The following is a 23392-nucleotide window of genomic DNA, read 5'->3' on the forward strand; positions in this document are numbered from 1 at the left end:
CGTTCATAACTCCATCTTGAAGCCAGGCAGACGTGTGCTTGTTGAGACTCACACACGTTGCTCTTCACTCATCCCTGCGTCTGTAACATGAATAATACACGTGTTGACCCACTAAGGAAATGTGTCTGGACGACATCACCGGTGTCAGTGGCACAGAGGTAAAAGTGACACGTGCAGTAATCATGAAGGGCCACAATTTAAATCTGAGGGCAGGTGAGGTGAAATATTTTCAAGAAAAACACGATAGTGTCAGCTTTCCTCACAGAAATATCAAATAGTAGATTTTCTTTATTAGACCAGATGTATTAGTGTGGTTTAAAACACTGTCTCTCCATTTCATTTCCCCTCTACATGAGATTGGAGCTCGCTGCAGTAGCACCTCTAACATGCAGCTGTAATTGTTCCACCATATGTGTTGGGACTTGTGCTGGTGAATGTGAAAGTGGGACACGGTGGAGACGGGGCTGCGGTCTGTTGCCAGGCAGAGTCTCCCTACCTTCCAGCTGCTTTCCGGTTTAGCAGATTTTATTAAACATGTAGCCCATGCCAGCTGTTTGGTGTGTTATTTGAGATTCATTTTAAATGTTTAGAGCTTAAATTAGCGAGAGCATTGAAAAATGTGCTGACTTATAACATACATATTTAACATATTTATCAAATTTTATGGCAGCATGAGCTGATAATACAAATTCAAGAGGATTGTAACATGTTATCATTCCCTACACAACTAAAAACAACTAGATCATGCATTTGCAAAGAGGTTAATCACAGTAACATGTATCTGTACATCGAACTCTTGAAACTCCTCCACCAAGGAGGTTGCATTATTGTTTGTTTGTTTGTTTGTTTGTTTGGTTGGTTGTTTGTTTGTGAGCAGGATTATTTAACCCTTCCATGAAATTATGACTGGGGTGACCCCAGGAATAACCCATACAATTCAGGTTCACCCCCTGATCCAGGAATCTTCTTTTCAGCTTGATGTTTTTTTTTAAACTGTCTTTGATTTGTCAGAACACAAAAAACAGATCTTGTTTTCTCTGACATCTTTATTGGACTGATATTTATCAGTGTGTGCAATTTGGTGCAAAACCCAAAGAAAATCTGGATGTAGTGAATGAACATGTGGTTTCATGAGGCGACTGTTTGTACTGTACCCTACCAGGATGTTGTCCAAATCTATGTGTACATGATCAATTACATTTTGTTTATCATGTTAGACCGTATTGTTTAATGTGTTAAATTACAGTATGAAAACTGAACTATTAACTCAATGACACAGTGAGAAATCACAAGTGATGAGTCACGACTATCAAACAGCTACAGAAGCAAACATAGACAGGACTCAGCAGATTCTTTTGTGTGTCTGCGTGACTGTGTGTGTGTGTGAGTGACTGTGTGTGTGTTTCCAGTTCACGAGTGGATTTAACTGTTACAACAGGTCCAGAGTGCATCGGGTGTGTGTCTTGTGTAGAAGTGTGCTTTTTGTTTCACAAGCTTATCATAATACATTATTGTGTTGTCTTTAAGTACAGATTGTGTTAATTTCCTGCTCTGGTTTTTTACTGAAGTGTTGATTAAACACGGTCGTGCTGGTTTGTCTGTGTCTGCTCCCGTCCTCGACCTCAGGGCTGTTGCATGTCTCTGTTTCTCACTGGTCCCTTTCAGCTGGACTTCGTCTGGTATTAACACAGAAATAACACAGCAACAATAGACAGTGGGAATTAAACGGCTTTATGAGCTTGGGTTCCTGGTACCTCCTGTGGGAAGTTCGCTGAGCATTAGCAGTTCCCGAAAGTGATACTCCACAAAAGAAAAGTTTAAATTTAGCCCAGTATTCATCCATTTATCTTTGTCTCTCTCTGCCCCCCCCCCCCCCCCCCCCCAGGGTAACTGCTGCCATTGTCTGTGGCTCTAAATGTCCTCTGCCATGGCGAAGCGCGAGGCTGGGAGCACCAGCCCAGTGGTGCGTCAGATAGACAAGCAGTTCCTGGTCTGCAGCATCTGCCTGGATCACTACTGCAACCCCAAGGTCCTGCCCTGTCTGCACACCTTCTGTGAAAGGTAACCCACGTCTGTCCTCTCGTTTTCAACCCACACAGGCAAAAAGGCCTAATTACACCTCCAGGTCCCTCAAGCTCAACCTGACTCAAGGCTCTGCTCACACCATCATCTCTTTATGCCTCTGCATCAATGAGGTTGTCCATCTTTCATCCATCCGTCAGTTCGTCCAACACGTTCTTGCTCAGTTTGCCTTAAGGATGAACTAATTGGGTTTTGGTGGTCAGAACATAACATCTTTTTTTGCCTTGTGAACGTGATATCTCAGGGACACCTTGACAGAATGTCTTCAAATTTAGTTCAAACATTCAGTCGGACTCAAGGATTAACTGATTAGAATTTTGTAGTCAGAGGTCAAAGTTCAAGGTCATTGTGAACGCAACATCCCAGGCACACCTTTTTCCAATTCGTACAAACTTTAACTTGGACTCAAAGATGAACTGATTAGAGTTTGGTGAGAGAAGGTCAAGGTCACAGTGACATCATGTTCTTCTGATTCTGATAAATCAGGAACACCCACTGGGGATTTCATTACATCACTGGGACCTCACAGTTCACCTGTTCTGTCTTTTGAACAGGTTATCTTAAGAATGCCATGACAGAATCCTTTCAACTTTCACACGTAGGTTTACTTAGATTCACAGAGTAACTGATTCGATTTGAGTGGGCATAGGTCAAAGTTCAAGGTCACTGTGGCCTCTTTTGAACATAATATCTCTAGTCTATCTTACATTGTTGTTCAATTGAAGGATTCATTTAAAGGTCAAAGGTTACAGCGTCCTCATATGAGTCTGGGAAAATAAAGCTGAAACTGCTTTGGTTGGTGGAGGCGTGCAACCACAGGGCAGTAATTATAGTTTCTTTTTTTTACTGTAGCTATTTCCCTGTCAGTATCCTCCCATCCTAGTTCTGAAGAATTCCTTTAATATTTACATGTCCCCTAATAGAAGAAAATCTGTCGAAAATCCCCCCCAACAATTAAACAGCTCGGAGCGCTTCTCCTCACAGACTCCACGGGAATAATTGCATTCCTCAGCATCGGGGGCCGCCAACTGACTGTAGCCCCATTGTTGGGAGATACACTTAAAATACTTAAACTTGCAGTTCCTTAGAAAGACAGCCCCCCCCCCCCCCCCGGGCGATACTTACTGGGGCATTTGGTGCCAAGCAGGGGGGGCTTTTTGGAAAGCTTGTTGTAGGTCAGGGGGAGAGGACGGAGAATGTAGAGAGGGGAGTGTTGTGAGGTGCAGAGGATAACCGGGATTATGTTTCAGACTGGTTTACGTCTAAATCCTGTGATCAAACAAATATTTATGGAATAGTTTTCAATAGCGACACAAAGCATGAAGGATAAGTCTTTTCTCTCCATGCAATGAGAGGGGCATTCACCCACCAGGGGGCAGGTCTAATCCGGGGGGTTTAACTGGATGACATGAGATCTGACGCCCTGCTGAGGTGAACAGATTTTCTGTCTGGAGCTGTGCATGACGTAGCCAGACAGATGTTTTAATGCTGGATGGGCTGATGTAGTTTTAGGGGTTTTAGGGCTGAGCTGGTAACCAACTACCCCCCCGCCCCCCTGCTGGGCCCCATCGGTTCGGGGTGGCGGGTGTCACGTTTATTTCTGCTCCTCTTTTCCTCTTTGTCATTAAGTGCATGTGGGATACAGCGCAGTTAGTCAACAAACACACAAAGACAGACCAATGGTGATTGATCCAGACTGTCATGGTGGTGTTGACAGAGCGGCCACGACTTTGATGATTCACTGATTTAGAATATGGAGAATGTTTCTTCTTTCATTCCCACTCTTCAACCTGTTCTGGTTCTATGTAACTCTGGTGAGTGGGTACGATCTCCTGTGATCCACAGAACTGTGGAACTGACTGATAGTCACAGCTTTAGTCGTGGGAACAGATATTTTAGGAGTTTGTGAAGAACGCAGCAGGAGATTCATCAGGTCAGACATGTTCAACAAGAACATTTCTTAAATGTTCAGGCAAGTGATTATAGTTAGTAGTATAGTGAGAACAAAGGAGGCAGGACATGACGTACATATTCTGACGTCTCATATATTTGTTTCCAGCACATCAACTCCAGCAACGGCCCTTATCAATGGCTATAATCTCTTGAATTCCGTTGAGTTTCTAATCTGCGTTGGCGTCTTCTACGTTCACTGCAACTTGTTTTCATCCTGAGATATTTGTGTCTATCATCAGACTTCAGTGCATTTCTGAGAGCAACTGTAATGTTGCTTCAAATCTTTGGTTGTTCTCAGAAGCTAAAGACCAGTTTAACAAAGCTAAATGAAACAGGAAGGTTTTAGACTTATCCTCCACACTGACCTCAGGTTTCTTCACTGTATAACGATCAGTTATCACGAAGCTAAAGTAAACACAGCTGTGCATCATGTGCTGGATGGCAGCCGGGCCGTCGGCCATGTGGAATGTGTTGTTACTGCAGCTGACTGGAGGTTTGGCTCTGGAAGGTGTTTAATGTTAAATCTCCTCAGGAAAACTCAACCTGAACATCCTCAGGCTTTACGGGCCGGTGGGACAGATTTGTGGCTGCTGCACCGGAGGAGGCTCGGCCTGAATCCAGCATCTTGTCACGTGCACACACACAAATATGCAGAGACATAAACGTGCAGTGCTACACACACACACACACACACACACACACACAAACACACACACACACACACATGTTCTGTCCTTCAGTATTAAGTCAGTGAGGAAAGTTGGTTTGCCAAAAAATTCACTCACTTAAAGACAAAGTCTGGATGTTTTCTCTCAGGCTGTGGTTTTGGGGTTTTTGTGTATTGACTCTGATTCACTCTCAACTTCAAGTTGTGTTGAGAACCAGACACTGTGTCTCAACACGGTGAAAAGAAGACAGATCTCTCACTCCATCCCTCTCTTTTCCTCTCTGCTGAATATGACTGATAGTTAGAATCCTACTTTATTGGTTGGCCGATTAAAAGCAGCTGATCTGCCAATATGAACACTTTTATTTTATTTTTTTCTGCAGAAATCTTGTGAATTTATGTCAAATAAATTTGTAATCTTTAAAGAAATTGCATATTAACGCAATGCAACTGAACAGCTGTTTCATTGTGTTTTATTGGTGGACGTTTGTCACTGCGTGTCTGTATCTTGATTTTGTCTTCTTTACAAATGTTCTTGGGATTAGTAAAGTTGTATTGAATGTGTGTGGTATTTGTGCTTATGGTTATTTATAGTAAAGTTTATGGTTAAACTGTAAAATATCAAACATTTCTTTGGTTTGATTACAGCATCTTAGAAATATATTTTTAATCGACTGATATATGGGTATCTTATTACTTTTGTTACCAATATTGGCATTGGCCCCAAAAATCCATATCAGTCAGGCTCTACTAATAACAATACAGAAAACAATGCAATAGACTTGCTTGTGTATATTTTATATTATGTAACTCATGCATTTCTTTATCTGCCTCCCCAGCTGTCTCCAGAACTACATTCCCCCAGAGTCTCTGACGCTCTCGTGTCCAGTGTGCCGGCAGACGTCCATCTTGCCAGAGAAAGGAGTTTGTGCTTTACAGAACAACTTCTTCATCACTAATCTCATGGAGGTTTGAATCCTAATCCCTTTTTTTCTCTTTCAACTCAGACACAAATATGTTCGCCCAACAGGACTTTCAAGTATATTACAGAGAAAGAAATGTAGATTCAAACAATCATGAGATAGATGTCAAAGTAAGGGAAATTAACCGAAAGAAGTGGGTCAGAGTGCTTTGTGTGATCCTGGTGCTGTTTTAGTGAGGGCCGCTCCTACTGTTAGACAGAGTGAGCACATACTTTCAGAGTGAGGTCACTCTGGACAGTCCTGACTCCTGCATGAGGCTCTTTTTAGGATTTGTTTGCCTCTGCCCACTTCAGTTCTGGCTTCAGTTGTATTGCATCTCATCTGTCAGCTGTCTACTGCCAAATAAAGGAGAAGAAAGGACACCATAGACCACATTGTGCATAAGAACATAGATCACTATCTTACTATAAAAGTTCTAAATGTTCTTGACCAGGTTCTTCAACGAGACCCGGAGTGCTCGCGACCGGAGGCCTGCAGTGTCCTGGAGTCAGTGAGTGCTGCAGCTGCCGGGAAGCCGCTCTGCTGCCCCAACCACGAGGGGAAGGTGGGAATCTACTAATAACTAATCTATAAAAAACTTTCCTTTCCCCTCCTGCAATAGCCAGCCAGAGTGAGTGAGCTTTTATTTTGAAACTCCACTTGTCTCCCTCTGCAGGTGATGGAGTTCTACTGTGAGTCGTGTGAGACGGCCATGTGTCTGGACTGCACGGAGGCCGAGCACCGGGAGCACGTGACTGTTCCTCTGCCGGATGTGGTGGAGCAGCACAAGGCCGCACTGAAGACACAGCTGGACGAGATACACAGCAGGTGAGGACTCGAGTCCTCCGAGGAGCTTTGAGACTTGATCCTTCACATCAGGTGTCTGGGAGCTGAGGTGTTTGACCCTGATTTAGCATTTACTATCAAACATCACCTGTTCTGTGCTGTGCTTGGCATTTCAAAACTTTGACTCCTACTGTGATAAATATATTATAGGGACATGTTTTGTAGCTTGATCTGGCTTCTTCAACAGGTTATCTTGTAATTGTGTCATTGAGTTCCCTGAAAAACTTCATAAAAATTATCTTATATCTTTTATTTTAGTAGTTCCCTAGATCTGGATTTTAATTTGCATCTGCACCAAATTTCACACACTCGTAAATATCAGTTCCCTAAATTGTTATATATATTTTTTTTTTCCAAATCAAGAACCATGAATTGTTCTCCGAGAAATCAGAGAAAATTTGGAAACATGTCCCATCTCACAATGTTAAAGAAAGTGAAAAGAGATTCCAGGATCCTTCCTCTGAGCCGGATTTGCACCAAAATGAAATTTGTTCTTTGCCACGTTGCATCTTTCCACCAAGTTTCATGGTAATTCAATCTGTTGTTGTTCAGTAATCATGCAAATAAACAGACATGGTTTCTAAGAAAGTTCTCCTCGTGTTCCCCTCCAGGCTCCCTCAGCTGACTGCAGCCATCGAGCTGGTGAGTGAGATTTCTCGGCAGCTGAACGAGAGGAAGACTGAGGCGGTGGCAGAGCTCACCAGTACGTTTGAAGAGCTGGAGCGAGCGCTGCATCAGCGCAAGTCGGCCCTCATCACAGACCTGGAGAACATCTGCACCACCAAGCAGAAGGTGGCAGAAGAAAGACTCCCTCACCTCTTCTTTCCTTCTTTGTAGAAACAGTATTTCACCTGCCTCCTCTCTTCTCATGTTTTACTCTAACCTGTCCTCATCCTCTTTTCTCTCTCTCACCTGTGCAGGTCCTGCAGGCGCAGCTCTCATCTCTGCTCCAGGGGAAGGAACACATCCAGAGCAGCTGCAGCTTCACAGAGCAGGCCCTCAGCCACGGGAGCGCCACTGAGGTGGGCTGGCTCACTGCTGCTAGCATGACAGAGTTCACAAACAGTTTTCAGCTCATCTGGGAATCGACTGTCCTGTAACAGGATGTGAGCAGAAACAATGAAATGTCTTTGATTGAAAAGTGAACTGAGAAACCAGTTTGTGTTTCCTGCCTGTGAAGGTGCTGCTGGTTCAGAAGCAGATGAGCGAGCGGGTGACGGCACTGGCCCGACACGACTTCCCAGAGAGGCCACATCAGAACGCACATCTGGACTGCCAGGTAGCAACAGCTGCTTCTTCAGATTCAAACCATTTTCTCTGACTGATTTGATCTTATTATCTTTTTATATGATTTGGAGCGCTGTCTCTGTCTAATATGTCTGGATAGAAAACTTACAGCAGCAGGTTGTTTTAACCTTTCATGCTCCTGTTGAGGATGTGAGAGTTTTAGCTTGTTGTGACTAATGAGATAGATACAGTGCATGTCCTCCATCTTTAAACACAGTCTGTGATCTCAAGTTGTGGATCACTGTGGAATAAACTTTAGACATTAGAGCTATTCTAAGGCTGTTTTGACTTCAAGCAGACACAGAGCACAATTAGCATCTCATCAGAGTCGTATCTGGTGATCTGATGGATTAAGGTCCAGTCTTTGCTGATTGTAGAGTCAATGGGTTTAATTTTGCACTGTGTCCTGTGTCCTTTGTCCTCTGTCCTGTCTCCTGTCCCCTGTCTCCTGTCCCCTGTCTCCTGTCTCCTGTCTCCTGTCTCCTGTCCCCTGTGTCCTGCGTCCTGTCTCCTGTCTCCTGTGTCCTTTCTCCTGTCCCCTGTGTCCTGTGTCCTGCGTCCTGTCTCCTGTCCCCTGTCTCCTGTCGCCTGTCTCCTGTCCCCTGTCTCCTGTTTCCTGTCTCCTGTCTCCTGTCTCCTGTCTCCTGTCCCCTGTGTCCTGCGTCCTGTCTCCTGTCTCCTGTGTCCTGTGTCCTGTCTCCTGTCCCCTGTGTCCTGTGTCCTGTGTCCTGTCTCCTGTCTCCTGTCCCCTGTCTCCTGTCTCCTGTCCCCTGTCTCCTGTCTCCTGTCTCCTGTCTCCTGTCCCCTGTCTCCTGTTTCCTGTCTCCTGTCTCCTGTTTCCTGTCTCCTGTCTCCTGTGTCCTGTCTCCTGTCCCCTGTCTCCTGTCCCCTGTCCCCTGTCTCCTGTCCCCTGTGTCCTGCGTCCTGTCTCCTGTCCCCTGTCTCCTGTTTCCTGTCTCCTGTCTCCTGTTTCCTGTCTCCTGTCTCCTGTCTCCTGTGTCCTGTGTCCTGTCTCCTGTCTCCTGTTTCCTGTCTCCTGTCTCCTGTGTCCTGTATCCTGTCTCCTGTCTCCTGTCCCATGTGTGTGCCGTGTGGCTCCAGGTGGAGACTGAAGGTCTGCGGCGCTCCATCCAGAACCTGGGAGTTCTCCTCACCACGGCTGCCGTCGCTCACACCTCTGTTGCCACGGGAGAAGGCCTCCGCCACGCGGCAACCGGGCAGCATCACACCGTCACCGTGACAACCAAAGACAAGGTACAGTCTTCAAGTTGTCGAGGCTTCAAGTCAACTTCTTCATTGTTTGTTTTTGAAAGAAGTCAGGTCTTTTATGGAGGCATCATATGAGAATCACATCTGTTGCTGGAACAAGATATCATCTGTGTTCTGAAATTGAATCAGTGACCTCCACTTGCAGGATGGCGAGCTGGTGCGGAGGGGAAACGCTGTTTTAAAGGCGGAGATAACGTCGGCCGACGGGAACCGAGCCGCAGAGACCGAGATAACGGACAATAAGAACGGAACGTACGAGGTGGGCTACACGCTGCGCTCCGAGGGGGAGTACTCCTTCGCCCTGCTGCTGTACGGCCAGCCGGTCCGCGGCAGCCCGTTCCGCCTGCGGGCCGTGAAGCCCTCAGACGTGCCCCAGTCTCCGGATGACGTGAAGAGGAGGGTGAAGTCTCCCAGCGGGACGGGGGGCCACATACGGCAGAAGGCAGTGCGACGGCCCTCCAGCATGTACAGCACCACCAAGAAGAAGGAGAACCCCATCGAGGATGAGCTCATCTACAGAGTGGGTAAGACAGAGGCCTGGAGAGGAAGTTCATTTCAAACATAGGACTGTAAAACAACAATTTACTTTGATTTATTTGTTACTTTCATGGTTTTATCCTATTTATTGGAGAAAGGAAATATATAACATTACTGCAAACTTATTTCTGAAACATAAAACAAGTTTTTAGAAACTACTATTTTCATTTCATGCCAGTAAACTGAATGAAAATCAACTTGCTGAGAACAAAAAGAAGAAGTGACGTTCGATAATTTCACAGTTGTTTACTTGCATAACAAATGCTTAGTGGCAGGTTTTCAAATTATAATATCTACACAATATAAAGATATATTGACCCTAACAAACAAATGAAAGTGTAATTTTTTCTCTGAGTCAATCATGACGTTTCACACATTTATGTTTATGGTTTACGGCATAAAATGACTAATTAAAACCAATATTACCTGAAACATGAGCTCTTCAACTGAGATGAAGGACTTATGACAGAAACCTTTTTTGACTTGTAGTTTTACTTTTTAGTTTGGTCCATGTTCCGTCCACTAACATGGAGGAGGCAGGGGTTATGACCTTTACTGGAGTGGATATGGTTTGGCTTTACTTTAAGAGGCCAACATGTTGTCCATCTTTTTATACTCATATATAAACTGCACTGATGAGAAAACTCTTGAGAGTGTGGAATTATTTGAGTCATTAAATTGTCAGGTTCGCGGGGCAGAGAGAAAGGAGAGTTCACCAACCTGCAGGGAATCTCAGCCTCCAGCAACGGCAGAGTGGTGGTGGCTGACAGCAACAACCAGTGCATCCAGGTGAGACCCCCCCACAGACACACACACACCTACTTGTCTGTGGTCACGTTGGTAAAGGAACATCCTGTCACTCATTCGCTCTCTGACGGAACTGATTTGACAGATTTTCTCCAACGACGGCCAATTCAAGATGCGCTTCGGGGTCAGAGGTCGTTCTCCGGGTCAGCTGCAGAGGCCGACGGGTGTCACCGTGGACCTGAACGGGGACATTGTGGTGGCCGACTATGACAATCGATGGGTCAGCATCTTCTCCTCTGACGGCAAGTTCAAGGTGAGATCACTTAAGATGAAACATATAATAATAAAAAACGTATAGACATAAAGATGGTTTAGAAATGATCTCAAAGTGTTTCATGTCTTTCTTTCCTTATTAAAATCCTCCCTTGCAGAATAAGATCGGTGCCGGCCGGCTCATGGGCCCTAAGGGCGTCGCTGTGGACAAGAACGGACACATCATCACTGTGGACAACAAGGCCTGCTGCGTCTTCATCTTTCAGTCCAACGGGAAACTGGTGACTAAGTTCGGGGGCCGAGGGACGTCGGACAGACAGTTCGCAGGTGAGGAGGCGTCAACATGTAGCAGGAGACGTATTTTTGATTCAGACAGGGAGCTCAGAGGCAAGGGCTTCTTCCTGAAGGCAACACGATGCAACTTTTAGTGAGCAACAGCGCCCTCTGCAGCCACATGGGGGATCCATTCAGTTGGGCTTCGTTTAGAGAAAAACTTCCCGAAACCAGAAAATGAACAAATCCACCAAACTCTGTGTAGAACTTTTCCCATTTTAGAAATTTTCTTGGCTGAATATTGGAGAATGAAGTATTTTTTTCATCAGCTTTACCCTTGAATTTCAATTCTGTCTGTTTAATTTGCTCAGGATAACTCTCCTTATTCACAGTCGCTGAACATTCCAACTAATTCTGAGGCTGATATTTTAAGTAAAAGGGTTAGGGTTAGCATAGTGTCGCTAAAAAGGGAATAAGTCATATTATAAGCCCTGATTGTTATCTCTGACAAACGAGGGGCAGCAGAAAGTATTCAGAACATTTACAGTAAAGTTTGCTCCAACTTCTTTTAGATAAAATAAAAGCAGTGTCAAAGAAAGTAGAAAAACAAGCCGTGCAGCAGAATGTGTCCAGTTCAGAAACATCATCTAAATAACAAATTCTCCACTTGAATCTTTGGTTCCTCTCACATGATGTCTGTGCTGTTATTTCTAAACCTAAACTGATGTGTCACATTATTGTGTATGATTTGTTTCTACCTGTAAAAGCTCCAGGTGGCGCACCGAGCCCCTTCTCTCTCCCCCCCCCCCCCCCCCTCCCCCCGACACAAACTGTGCCTGTTCTGCCCCCCCCCCTTCTCTATTTGACTTCTCTGCTTCCTTTTATTTATTTTTGTTTATCTCTGACGACATATCTTTTTCTTTCTTTCTTTCTTTCTCTCTGTTCTACCTCCTGTTTTTCCGATTCAGAAAAACTTGGCCCAAACTTTAATAAATCTGGCTCAGTTTTCAGTAAGTACTAAGTGTGGCCTGGCTGCGACCTTAATCCCACAGTGCGGTGCCCCTTGTCTAACCCCCCCCCCCCCCCAGTCCTGTGTCTCACTTCCTGAAAACTGTTGGATCCAGCTGTGCCTGAGCAAACCTGATCAAACACAGAGAGCATTGTGTAATAATCACCTGCTATTACAAGAATGGACGTTTGGTCACACGCATTGTGTTTGTTGTGTAGATGGATGTGAGTTGTGTGATTTTTCACTGACCCAGTTTTTGCTACATGACAATCAGTGTTATGAGCAAAGGCCCGGTCACACGTACACAAACAAATCCGAATGAACCTTCACTTCATGTTCACGTCCAATCAGTGTGAGCGATCGTGTATGTGTGACCAGGCCCTTAAACTGTTGATTTCAGATGATATGTTTTCTATTGACATAAATACAACTAACAAAATCGTTTGTAGAGACCGAACGATTTGTTTCTATCGCTTTCTCAATATGAGCCTTTCTCAGCATTTGAAGATATGAAAACTTTTATCATTATTTACAGAATAAACCAAACCGAACAGATGTGAATTTATTTTAACGTTTAACTTAAAAAAATCTGTTATTTTCAAGTTCTATATATTTGGTTGTATTTGAGTTTTCTTTGTTTTTATACTGATATATTACTACGTTCATACTATCGATATAATATATAACCAAAAAATAATATATGTAATGGTTATATGTCTTCAAGCATCAATTACATTTCTTTGTCAAAAACGTTTACTAGCGACATCTTAGAAATCAAATGTATTTTTTGTAAACCTTCAGCGGGAACACTTATATCTGAGACAACTAATAAAAACTTTTCAGCATGATGAATCTAACTTTGATTTCAGTATTGTTAAAGAATATAAGAAGTTTGTAGCTCGTCCTAAATCATCTGATGTGTTATAAACATTCCATCAGACGACTGCAGGACGATCAGAGCAGCTGCAAACCTCTGATGAAACTCATGATTTCAGCTTTAGGCTCAACTAGTTGAAATTTCACAGCAGACTAACATTTAAGAGACTGAAGAAAATCTCATGAATCAGCTCAGAACACAGCAGCTTCAACACTGAGCCCTTTCTCTGTCTTCACCCAGGTCCTCACTTTGTCGCTGTGAACAACAAGAATGAAATTATCGTGACCGACTTTCACAATCACTCTGTGAAGGTGAGACTTTCAACAGAAATCGATGTCTCATCATTTACATGTGTATTATCTGTATTTTTCCCAGTGAGCGTTGAGTTGTAACAGCTCGTTCCCTGACTTCCTGTCGCAGGTGTACAGTGCCGATGGAGAGTTCTTGTTTAAATTCGGTTCTCATGGTGAAGGGAACGGTCAGTTCAACGCTCCCACTGGTGTGGCTGTCGACGCCAATGGGAACATCATCGTCGCTGACTGGGGCAACAGCAGAATACAGGTGAGGACTGGGATCAGCTGCAAACTCAGGAGCTGAAACTTCTCACCGAGGACTTTATGTTTTCATCCCTAGTTCGGGGGTTTCTGTGTTAGCAGAATTATGCAAGAACTATGTTTTATGATTAATAATTTAGGTTATCAGACCGACTCCTCTTTTCTGGTATAAGAACGATCATGTGTTGGGTTGTTGGGCCTTGGGAGGTTTGTACCCTGCTAGTTTGGTGCTTGATCGTTCAGTTTCAGCAACTTCAAACCTTCAGATCTGAGTATTATACAGTTTATTTATTATAGTCTGTTGCAACATGGACACTGAAAAAGTCTTTTGTGTGTTTTTTGTTCAGGTGTTTGACAGCACAGGCTCCTTCTTATCCTACATCAACACATCAGCCGACCCGCTGTACGGGCCCCAGGGCCTCGCCCTCACCTCAGACGGACACGTGGCTGTCGCTGACTCCGGCAACCACTGCTTTAAGGTTTACAGATACCTGCAGTGAGCTGAGGGAGGACACACGCCGCTCAACCTTCAGACAACTTCACGTCACACACACTGCTCGTGGACATAGAGCTGCAGCGTGGCTGCTCTGTGCCGTGACCCTCGGTTCCACTTATTAAATTCTACAATACTTAGATCTAATATTCATAGATGAAAACAAAGAAATCTGAGAAAAAAATACATTTACAGTGATAACACAAATCCCAAAAGTTTGTAAAAGACAAAACCAGATGTTTGAGCTCTATGTCTCACGAGTGTGACCTCACCAGTCGACAGCCGGACAGTTTTTTAAAGTTGGTGATACGCTGCAATTTTTCGGGGCAAAGCCAACGCTCAACTCTCCCAGCGACCAGCAGGTGAAGCGGGTCTGTGTCCTGGTCAGGAGACGATGCTCAGGCCTACTTGCCCGTCAGTTCGCTCTTAGAAATTCCCCGTGGTCACTGCCTTACAGTTTCCAATCCTCACAACAGAACACACACAGTACGACGGAGCACTGGGGCCACTTGAAGAGAAGAAATATCTGAGATATCGAGAATAAAGATTTATAAATATAATAAGGTAAAAGGAGTTAGTTAGTCATTTAACGAGAAAATAAATGTTACAACGGTTAAGTTGTAATTTGACAAGAAAATACTGCACCTTTATTCTTGTAAATGTAACTATTTGATCTCATTAAACTTGATTCTGGAACTCTCTGATATTTCTTTCCCTTCGAGTTGCCCTCACACTCCGGGGGTACACCCAGACAGGAATGTGCTGATTTAAAGAAATCGTTTCCGGTTCTCATTCTGCACCTTATCAATATTAATTCTTTTTTTTTTGTTACCAACATGTATATGCAAGTTTTTGTTGTTGTTGTTGTTTGTGTATCCAAAGAGAAGCATCAAAAAGCACAACAGGTAAAAGAACGGTAAAAGGAAAATCTGGTTCCTTCACGGCTCCTGTTTCTCGTCTATCAACCAAAACAAACTTTGTATATCTGACCCCACTACTTCTTGCACTTTTTGCGTATTCATATCTACAACCTGACATTGTTGTACATATGCATATTTCGATGTATATCTGGATTTGATGTCCATGTTATTTCACTATATAGAATACTTATTCCAGCACTTAATGCATCAAGGATTTTAACACTGGAGAATTTACTAATACGCTAGAACGTCACGTCGAGTAGTAGCCAACTAAATTACCTGCAAACTTCAATGGAACAATGTTGTATACACATTATTTTGCTGTGTTTTCGCTTCTTATTTTTGTTCCAAGGGACTTAATTTATTTTAATTTTCTTTTCTACATTATTTGTCTAAATCGGTTCATTTCGAGCTTTCTCCTCTTTGCCAAAACGTTGTTGTACATAGGCCTCGTGACCCGAAGCACTGGTTCTCTGTTTCTGACTCTTTCTCAAAATGAGCTCACAGCCAGGTCAAAGATAGGCTGTCAAAAGAAAGATGGACGACGGGTCTCCACTTCCTTCTGGTATTCAAAAGTGAGGCCAAAATATCCTGGACATGTGTTACGGCTCTGTCGATAAATGCAATCAACCAAACATCACTGTGATAAGAGCTACTTAAAAATGACAGAAACCATCTTTGAGGAAAATGTATTTGACTTACTGCAGCCAGCCACCAGGGGGCAGTCAACACTTTGGCTTCACTTTTCGGGAGCTGACATGTCGTCCATCTTTATTCAGTCTATATCAATTTAACTGTAAGGTTTCCTACTGCCGAAAAAAACACGTTTGTCACACGTTGTTGTTGAACATTGCACAAAAATACAAATATAAGAGTTATAGTTTGCAAGAGTAATATATTCCTCTGTGTATAGTTATAATTTAACATCAGAGTTTACTGTATATTACAAACATATTCTTCAGTAGCTGACAGGCACCTTCATCATGAACTGTTCCAGTAGCTGCTTTTAGTTCAAGGTTTTTTCTGTGACTCCCAGAGGAACACGACACCAGCTGACACAGTGACGTTTTTTTAAACTTGTTTTATGATTAAACTGTTCGTGCCTGAACCTTGATCTGTGATCATTTCTGTATTTCCATCTGTTTTTCATACTTACTGGCAAATTGGGTTTTATTTTCACTGGCACGAGTGTTTCACCTGGAACCGTCACTGACCAGCTCACATCTGTGTGAAGTGACGGGAGCACATTCTTTTAAAATCAAATCAATACCAACTTATAAGACACTGATTTACTGATTACTGCAAAGTGATTAAGTTTGAATATAACTTAACTTGAATAAACTGTTAATTTGTTTGTGATCAATATCGTCAATTTCATTCATTTTTTTTTAGTCGGTCCAACAACTTATACTTTTCCAATGTAATTTCAACACTTCAACCATTTTGTGTTGTCCCACTGTGAACTACAAGAGGCCAGGCTTACAAAGAATTAATCACTATGTAATCATGGCAAGGATTGATTGTAAATATTAAAAGAATACAACCAGCTGTTGTTGCTCAGTTAATTCAAGCAGTTTGAGGAAGGGTTAGAATTTCTTTGAAAATGACAATTGCCATTTTCAGAATGTTTTAAAACACTAAAACTTAAGAGATGAATAGAAATGTCAGTTTATATCTTAAACAGCATTTTAAGGGTTTTGAAGCATTATTGTGAATTTCTGCATTGTCAAATGGGAACAGCTCTCTGTAAACCGAGCAATAAAAGGCAGACATTCAGTTTAGTATTCATGTTGAGGATATTGTTCAACTATTTGTTTCCTCCTTGAAGGTTAGATGCTGAACAGGAATAGCAAAAGACAAGATGAGAAAACAGGAAACCACAACCCGACAGCTGTCTGGCCACTGCAGTCACTCAGCATTTCTTGCAGATTTATGATGTAATCACAGGAGCCTTCCCCAGGAACTTCAAGTGTAAAGCACAAGAACACAATTTGAGAGGGAAACGGTCGAGCAGATAAAAAAAATTAACTGCTTTTGTCTTTTAAAACCATCGTTAATGATAAATGAAGCCTATTAAAAGCAAGAAACGTCCCAAAACAGGAATAACAATATCATTTTTATGTCGCTTATCGAACATCTCAAACTGCTTCCTGTACACATGGATGAGAAAAGCAACCAAAAGTATGCACAGGTATGAAATGAAATACACCATCATAGGCAAAACATACAAAAAATAAAAGCGTCTTGAGATTGATTGTACGTCTTCTCAAATATTATCACTGACCCTCGTAAATGTTTCTACTTTGCCTCGCAATAAAAACATTGGCAAACTGCACAAGAAAATAAATAAGTAAAATCGTACATTTCAGAAGAAATGACAAATATTTGTACAACTGTCAAGTTACAGGTATTTTACATTCAATTTGAATAAAATGGCCAAATCGTCAAAACAAGTGAAGCAGGATTATATAACAGAATCTAAAATAAACACTGTTTTGGCTCTTGGAGGTGATGGAATGTCTTTATACAGTAAAACACATCTACGGGTTCAACCACAGAAACATGATCGGGCGTATGGAGCTGAACTACATTAATAACTGGTCACTACAATATTTGAACATTTTTGCTTTGCACTTGCTCACTATTGAACTGACCCAGTTTTAAATCTCAAACAAAGCCACTTGTCTCGTTTGTATAACTGCTCACAAAAATGTGACCCAGAACAATAAACAGAGGAAATCGCAACAGTCCCAAGAAGTACAGAATGTACAGAGCATTAAAAAAAAAAAAAAATCATGACAAGTAAAGTTTTAAAAGATAAAATCTGCACTGGTGTTAAAATCCACAAAACAACCTGAGCCAATAGTTCCTGGAGGTCAAACGAGGTCAGAGAACGTGACTGAATCCAGACACTGAGACGTGAAGGCAGTCAGCACCGACTTCAGGCTGGAACTAACGAGGGAGTCGCAACTGTCGACAAGTATCAATGTGATAACGCGGCCATGTTTCCTTATAGGACTAACCAACACGGCTGGGGCACTGACCCGGTCCAACCAAAAGGTTTATGTACAGTGGTGGAGCATCGCGGTTGTGAACAGGATCAGAGCCGTCGGTTATCTGGTTCCCAGCAGACACAGTAGGTCTGGTGACACCCGGCCACAGTAGTCAGGCTATGAGCCTACAGTGTGTGTGTGTCTAAACCTTCACTCCTAGCCAACAGCACATCTGGAATCACAGGCGTACACAAGTTGACGCTTACACAATTCATTTAACAGCCTCACTGCAGCTCGTTCAGTAATAGTGGCATATCTGCAGCCGGCTGCCTGGATCGTTTTTCCCTGGGCTGAAGAACGGGCTGACCGCTTCATCAAAGCAGGTGTCAAACATGTAGAGTTTCTTCATGGTGACGCCGTCGTAGAAGCTGAGGCGTCCTTTGTCGTAGTCTAGAAAGACGCCGACCCGGGGGGAGTCCCAGTGGTCGGCCACCGGGATGCGTCCGTCCTCGTCGTTGGCGTACAGCCGGTCCTGCAGACACAGGCTCCAGTATCCTGCGGAGGGCGTGAGGTTGACGAAGCCCTTCCTGTTGCTGCTCTGAGTGGTGACTCCCAGGTACCACACGCCTTTGTCCCTCACATCCACCTCCCAGTAGTGCTGGCCACTGGAGTACTGGGCTATGGCCAGCACGCCACAGAATCGGCTGAAGCGGCTGGGCATCTCCGGGTCCTGGTTACGCACGTGGCCCTCCTCCACCTTGGTGTCGAAGTCTGAGATGAACAGGTAGGGGTGGGCGGTGTCGGGGTCCAGGGTCAGGTTCTGAGGCACTACAGAGACACAGAAGAGTTCAGGAGTTAACTACACATAACTTGCGTATAAATTTCCGTCTAATGGAGCATCTTCACTGTGCCCAGTATCTGCTCCAGTGTGCAGAGGAGACTCACTGGTGTGCAGCACGTGCATCATCTTCTTCCACAAGATAAGCTGGATGGGTCCCGAGTATTTTGGATATCCAGTATTCAAACCCAGAACCTCGGGGGTGGGGAAGGGCTCGCGGTGGACGACTCTGGGAAGGGAGGCGGTGACAAAACAAATGTGTTACCAAACAAACAGGAGAGATTTCATAGGTTCAAGTACTTGTTTAGTCACTTACTCTTTCCATGTCTCAGCAAGACTCTGTTGGAAGAAAGAGACATTTTGATTAGGACAGAACCTACAGCTAAAGAAACCAAACAAGGGCGGGGCTATTCCATTCCTCATCACTACAACTGGCTTTCTATTGGTTGGTGAATTTTGACAGAGAAATCGATAGCAGACGTTTCATGTGCAGACAAAAGTGGTGTGAGCGGGGGGAGTCAGTCAGAACTGAAGAAGCCTCTTGGATGAAAGGTGAAATGTCTCAAGCAAGTCCAGTTGCTTACATACACTCATAACTTCTGAAGAAACCCTGACCTTGACGACTGACAATCTTCAGTAACTTAAGGAGTTAAAGGAAGAGAGAGTGGGTGTAAGTCGCACTGACCTCAAAGCTCGTCTTCCCACCGATGTGACTGTGGATATCAGCTATGACTTTGTCCAAAGCTGCACCTTCCTTCTCCAGCATCTCCAGGTTTTCATCCAACAGTGACACGGTGTCCTCTGCCTGGATCTCCAGGCCCTCGAGCAGGGAGTCTCGCTCACTCAGCAAGAACTGGACCATGGCACCGATGTCCGCCTCTATCTTCTCCTTGATTCTCCGTTTGTTGACCTTTCGAACAGAGGTTCAACAGATCAGCATAAAGGATTTGATGACAAGTGGTGTGCATGTACATATACACAACAACTATTTGTGAAGAACACTTCATGATGACAAATAAATCAAGCCTCGATGATTGATTGGTCTTTGAATTTAAGTCTACTTGAATTAAACTGGTCAAACTGAAGACTTCCAGAGGGTAAAAGTTAAGTTCCAAAAAAAAAGGTCCATCCCTTACCACTGCTTCATCTTTGTTTAGCGTTTCAGCCGTTGTAATGTCCAAACACGCAGACTTCTCCCAGTTCAGCTCAATTAGCTTCTGCTTCAAGTCCATCTGCAATAAAACATTACATCAACACACATGTACCTTATGTAAGAAAATTATGAATCAGTTTTTGAATAGATGTTAGATGGACTGAAGAACAGTCTGATCTCTTTGCCAACTCACCCTCATATCATTGGCAACTTCTGGCACCGGTGCCACCTCATGGTGTCTGAAACCAAACAGGAGAACTAGTTAGTTTCCAGAGCAGCGTGTCACACTCACAATGCTTCAGCTTGAGTGAGGTCATGTTTACATTCAGCATCTGTGCTCGAGGTGCAAAAAAAACCCCAGTCCAAACAGCATTTCAGTCTTTATAAAAAAAATGTGTGTTTAGTCTTCTTCTTCACTGCCTCTGCATTCCTACATTCCTGGTGTAGGCTGAAGGTCATGGTCCTTTGCGTATTTACACCCATACAAAATGTACCAGTCCAAATAGGGAGATTGTCTGTTTGAGTAGGAAAACAAAACCCAAACATAAACGAGTGAAGATTCTGTTGTTTATCAAATCCTTAACATGAAAACACACAATAATAGCCATTTATATAGCACTTCTTTAAACATAGATACAGAGTGCCTAAAATATAAAATTTATAAAAAAATAAAAACACTTCATGTGTCGGAGCAGTTTTTAGCATGACCTAATACAGTAATAACTACAATAAGGTAAAATCAGGGACTGTTATATAATAAAAGTATGTTTAAGCTTTGATTTAAAAAAGGAAGATACTGACTCAGCCTGTCATTTTTCCTAAGGCAGAGTTCCAGAGCCTCAGACCTCTTATTTCAAAAGCTCTCAGAAACTCATTCTTAAACCGAGAACCCAGAACAGATAAAAACGCCCTTGCCAGGAGCTTTGATTTGAGATCAGCTCGTTTCACTGTTAAAAATCCAGATGTCTGATTTCCACAATCCTAACACAGTTAAAACATATTATTGAGAACAACCGGGGTTTAGAAAGGTGCATGTTAAAGTAGATTAAAGATTTGTTTGGGGAGAACTTAGAGAAAAGAATAAAAAAGACGACCTCGTCTCCTGTGACCCTGACAGGCACCAGTTTTCTGTTTACACACTCGGAGGCTGTTTATCAAATCTTTTACGATTAAAGTCTGTGCTACGGCCTTGATTGCCATGGCAACTGCGAATAGGGACTGCCAGCTGGACTCAGATTTCACAAAGACATTCCTCAAACTCCTGCCTTCGGGAAATTCTTAGTGATAAGGTTTATACAGTCTTACAACTTCACACTGGAACATTAGAAAGGATAACAAACTGAGGGCACAATGTGAATAACGGTTGAGGTTTAGGGGCCAGCAGAGACATTGTGATATTGTGCCACAAGTATTTGGCATCAATGGCAAAAAATATGAAACAGAAAACACTGGGCTATCTTTGACCAGATTAGACAGAGACAAGTTTTAGGCCAGCTAAGCAAAGTTTAATATTTGACTACAAATTCAAAACGGAGACAGAACAACAATAGGCACATTTTAGGAACTACACCCGAGAGGGTGAGGGAGAGATTTTAACTGAATAAACAAGAGGAGTAACAATGACAGCTGCTGCAAAAATGTATAAACAAAGATTAAATATTAAGTCAAGAAAGTCTGAATAGTACCAATTCAGGGACTATATTATGTCTTGGTCAATTAAAAATGTCCATGTCCCCATAATCCTTTTGTACACCGATGTGGGAACTTAACTGTAATGTTCTATTACAGTTCTGGAATTTGAACAATTTGTAGATGAATCATTCAGTTGATTCAATAACTATTTTGATAAAGAAAGACTTGTTTCATTAACAAACAAATGAGGATTTGTCGTCTTTTTAATGGAACAAATTAAACTCTGATTTGGGGATTTGGATTACGAGGGAGTTTCTTTCAGGTTTGCAAAGATGTAATGAATGTTTGCCACTACTTTTTGCAAGTTATTGGTTAAGGCGTCGGTGCAGACTCATGTCGATGACAACTTGAGCAGTCAGTCACTAGTGATTGTTCACAACAATGAATCTTGTCCTACATGCACGTGCAAGCGAGAAATAAGTATTTTCAGAGTAAACCAACATGTCAGTCGTATCCCTATATAAAAAACGTGAATACACGAACCAACCTGTGTGCTCTGGATTCCCGGCACACAACACAGATCAGCCTTTTGTCAGTCTGGCAGTAGAGTTTCAGCTCTTCTCCGTGTTGCTCACACTTCCCGTCTACTTTGACAGGCTGGGGGGGCGAAGAGCTGGAGCCCAAACACTCCAGATCGTCCAGTTTGGCCACCAGGTTCTGCACCAGGTAGTTCTTGGTGAACGTCCTCTTGTTGAACACCTGACAGGAAAAAGAGAAACGTCTTTGTAGTTTTTTTCAGCGTGTGTTTATTGTACAATACAACAACTCTCTTGTATCAGACAAAACACACAGCTACTGTTGTATATGGTGCAGCATTGTAGCTAGCTAACGGGAGCTAGCAGCAGTAGCTACAAACAATCCCATTCAGATGGGTTACACCCGTGTCACTTGTCCCTAGCCCGGAAAATAGCTGTACTTCCATATATTACTACTCTCGCTGTTACACGTCCACAAAATAAACGATTTTTAACTGATGTTACATTCTAGCTAGCTAACGTCAGCTAGCAGCAGCGGCTACAAACAATCCAGATACGCTACACACGTTTTTGTACAACTCACGTGTCTTGTCCCCTTCGCATGGAAATGTCTCCCTGTCCTGTACTTTACCTTTATTGTTTTTAATTGTTGTCAATTGACCACCTGCCAAGCAATGGAGTTTTTTTTTTACCTGCTGCTAACATTTTAGCTAGCTAACGTCAGCTAGCAGCAGTGGCTACACAATCAACTTGTTGGCTAATATCATCACACAAGACTCAGCTACTTCAAATCAGTTGATATATGAATAATATCAATAATGTCTATTAACGGCAGCAACACACTGAGTGACGCAAACCAGCAGCGGACGTGCACCAACGCACCGTTCGGCACTGGGGGCACTGGTAGCCGTAGTCCGAGCCATTCTCGTCCCAGTGCATGCAGATGCAGAAGCGACAGAAGCTGTGGCCGCACTTCAGGATGACGGGGTCCTTGAAATAATCCAGACAGATAGCACATGTGAGCTCCTTCTTCCAGTCGTCTGCGGCTCCAGCGGACGCCATGTTCACGGACCTGCAGCAGCGACACAGCGTGCAGGAAGTGAGGGCGGAAGAAGGGCAGCGGCCACATTTGTGCTACGTCATCTCCCCTCTCAAGCCAATCAGAGTCGGCACGTTCTCCCTCCTGCTCTGCGGGCGATACCATCACATTTTGGGGGTTCGAGCCCATAACAAATAACTTCTATATCGATGTTTATTTATCAGTAAAGACATCGGGACAGTTTTCAAAGATAAATAACTTAATATAACTATAACTTTTTCAGGTATTGCTCTTGTACTTTCAGTTCCTGTCTTCCTCTCTCTCCTCAATCTACAGGACTAATTGCTTCTTAATTAGCTTTTTATTTCCCCCTGTTTTTCTCCTTAATATGCACCAAACAACAAAGCAAAATCCTTGTGTGTTAAAAATCTACTCAACAATAAACACAATCC

At 43.2% G+C, this 23392-nt stretch overlaps 2 protein-coding genes across 3 annotated transcripts in view; one reads left to right on the top strand and one right to left on the bottom strand.

Annotated features, from left to right (window-relative positions):
• trim3b (tripartite motif containing 3b) overlaps positions 1–16295 on the top strand; it is a 28109-nt gene extending 11814 nt beyond the window's left edge. The window contains exons 2-17 of one of the 2 annotated variants that reach the window (XM_062405692.1): positions 1886–2061; positions 5542–5671; positions 6119–6229; positions 6341–6492; positions 7122–7302; positions 7431–7532; positions 7691–7789; positions 8899–9051; positions 9212–9590; positions 10289–10392; positions 10496–10663; positions 10782–10950; positions 11865–11906; positions 13023–13093; positions 13203–13343; positions 13684–16295. In XM_062405692.1, the coding sequence (XP_062261676.1) occupies positions 1916–2061; positions 5542–5671; positions 6119–6229; positions 6341–6492; positions 7122–7302; positions 7431–7532; positions 7691–7789; positions 8899–9051; positions 9212–9590; positions 10289–10392; positions 10496–10663; positions 10782–10950; positions 11865–11906; positions 13023–13093; positions 13203–13343; positions 13684–13836 (2301 nt within the window). In that variant the 5' untranslated portion in view covers positions 1886–1915 and the 3' untranslated portion in view covers positions 13837–16295. The remainder of the gene's footprint in view (positions 1–1885; positions 2062–5541; positions 5672–6118; positions 6230–6340; positions 6493–7121; positions 7303–7430; positions 7533–7690; positions 7790–8898; positions 9052–9211; positions 9591–10288; positions 10393–10495; positions 10664–10781; positions 10951–11864; positions 11907–13022; positions 13094–13202; positions 13344–13683) is intronic. The other variant, XM_062405693.1, reaches the window with a different exon arrangement.
• Positions 16296–16852: 557 nt separating this feature from the next.
• Positions 16853–22994, bottom strand: trim47 (tripartite motif containing 47). The gene is made up of 8 exons (XM_062405694.1): positions 22784–22994; positions 21913–22124; positions 19927–19972; positions 19717–19812; positions 19266–19490; positions 18897–18919; positions 18688–18809; positions 16853–18570 (listed from the first exon to the last, which is right to left on the bottom strand). Exons 1-8 carry the CDS (start codon positions 22961–22963, stop codon positions 18041–18043), a joined length of 1434 nt encoding a protein of 477 aa, XP_062261678.1. The 5' UTR covers positions 22964–22994; the 3' UTR covers positions 16853–18040.
• Positions 22995–23392: the final 398 nt, after the last annotated feature.

The sequence above is a fragment of the Platichthys flesus genome, chromosome 15 (assembly GCF_949316205.1).
Source record: "Platichthys flesus chromosome 15, fPlaFle2.1, whole genome shotgun sequence".
NCBI classification, from domain to species: domain Eukaryota; kingdom Metazoa; phylum Chordata; class Actinopteri; order Pleuronectiformes; family Pleuronectidae; genus Platichthys; species Platichthys flesus.

Excerpts from the sequence above, each read along its gene's own strand:
- trim47 (XM_062405694.1), bottom strand. The coding sequence starts at position 22,963 with ATGGCGTCCGCTGGAGCCGCAGACGACTGGAAGAAGGAGCTCACATGT. Across the intron at positions 19,491-19,716 it reads TAAACAAAGATGAAGCAGTG|GTCAACAAACGGAGAATCAA; the intron begins GTAAGGGATGGA and ends TCTGTTCGAAAG. Across the intron at positions 18,920-19,265 it reads GTGGGAAGACGAGCTTTGAG|AGTCTTGCTGAGACATGGAA; the intron begins GTCAGTGCGACT and ends TTCTTCCAACAG.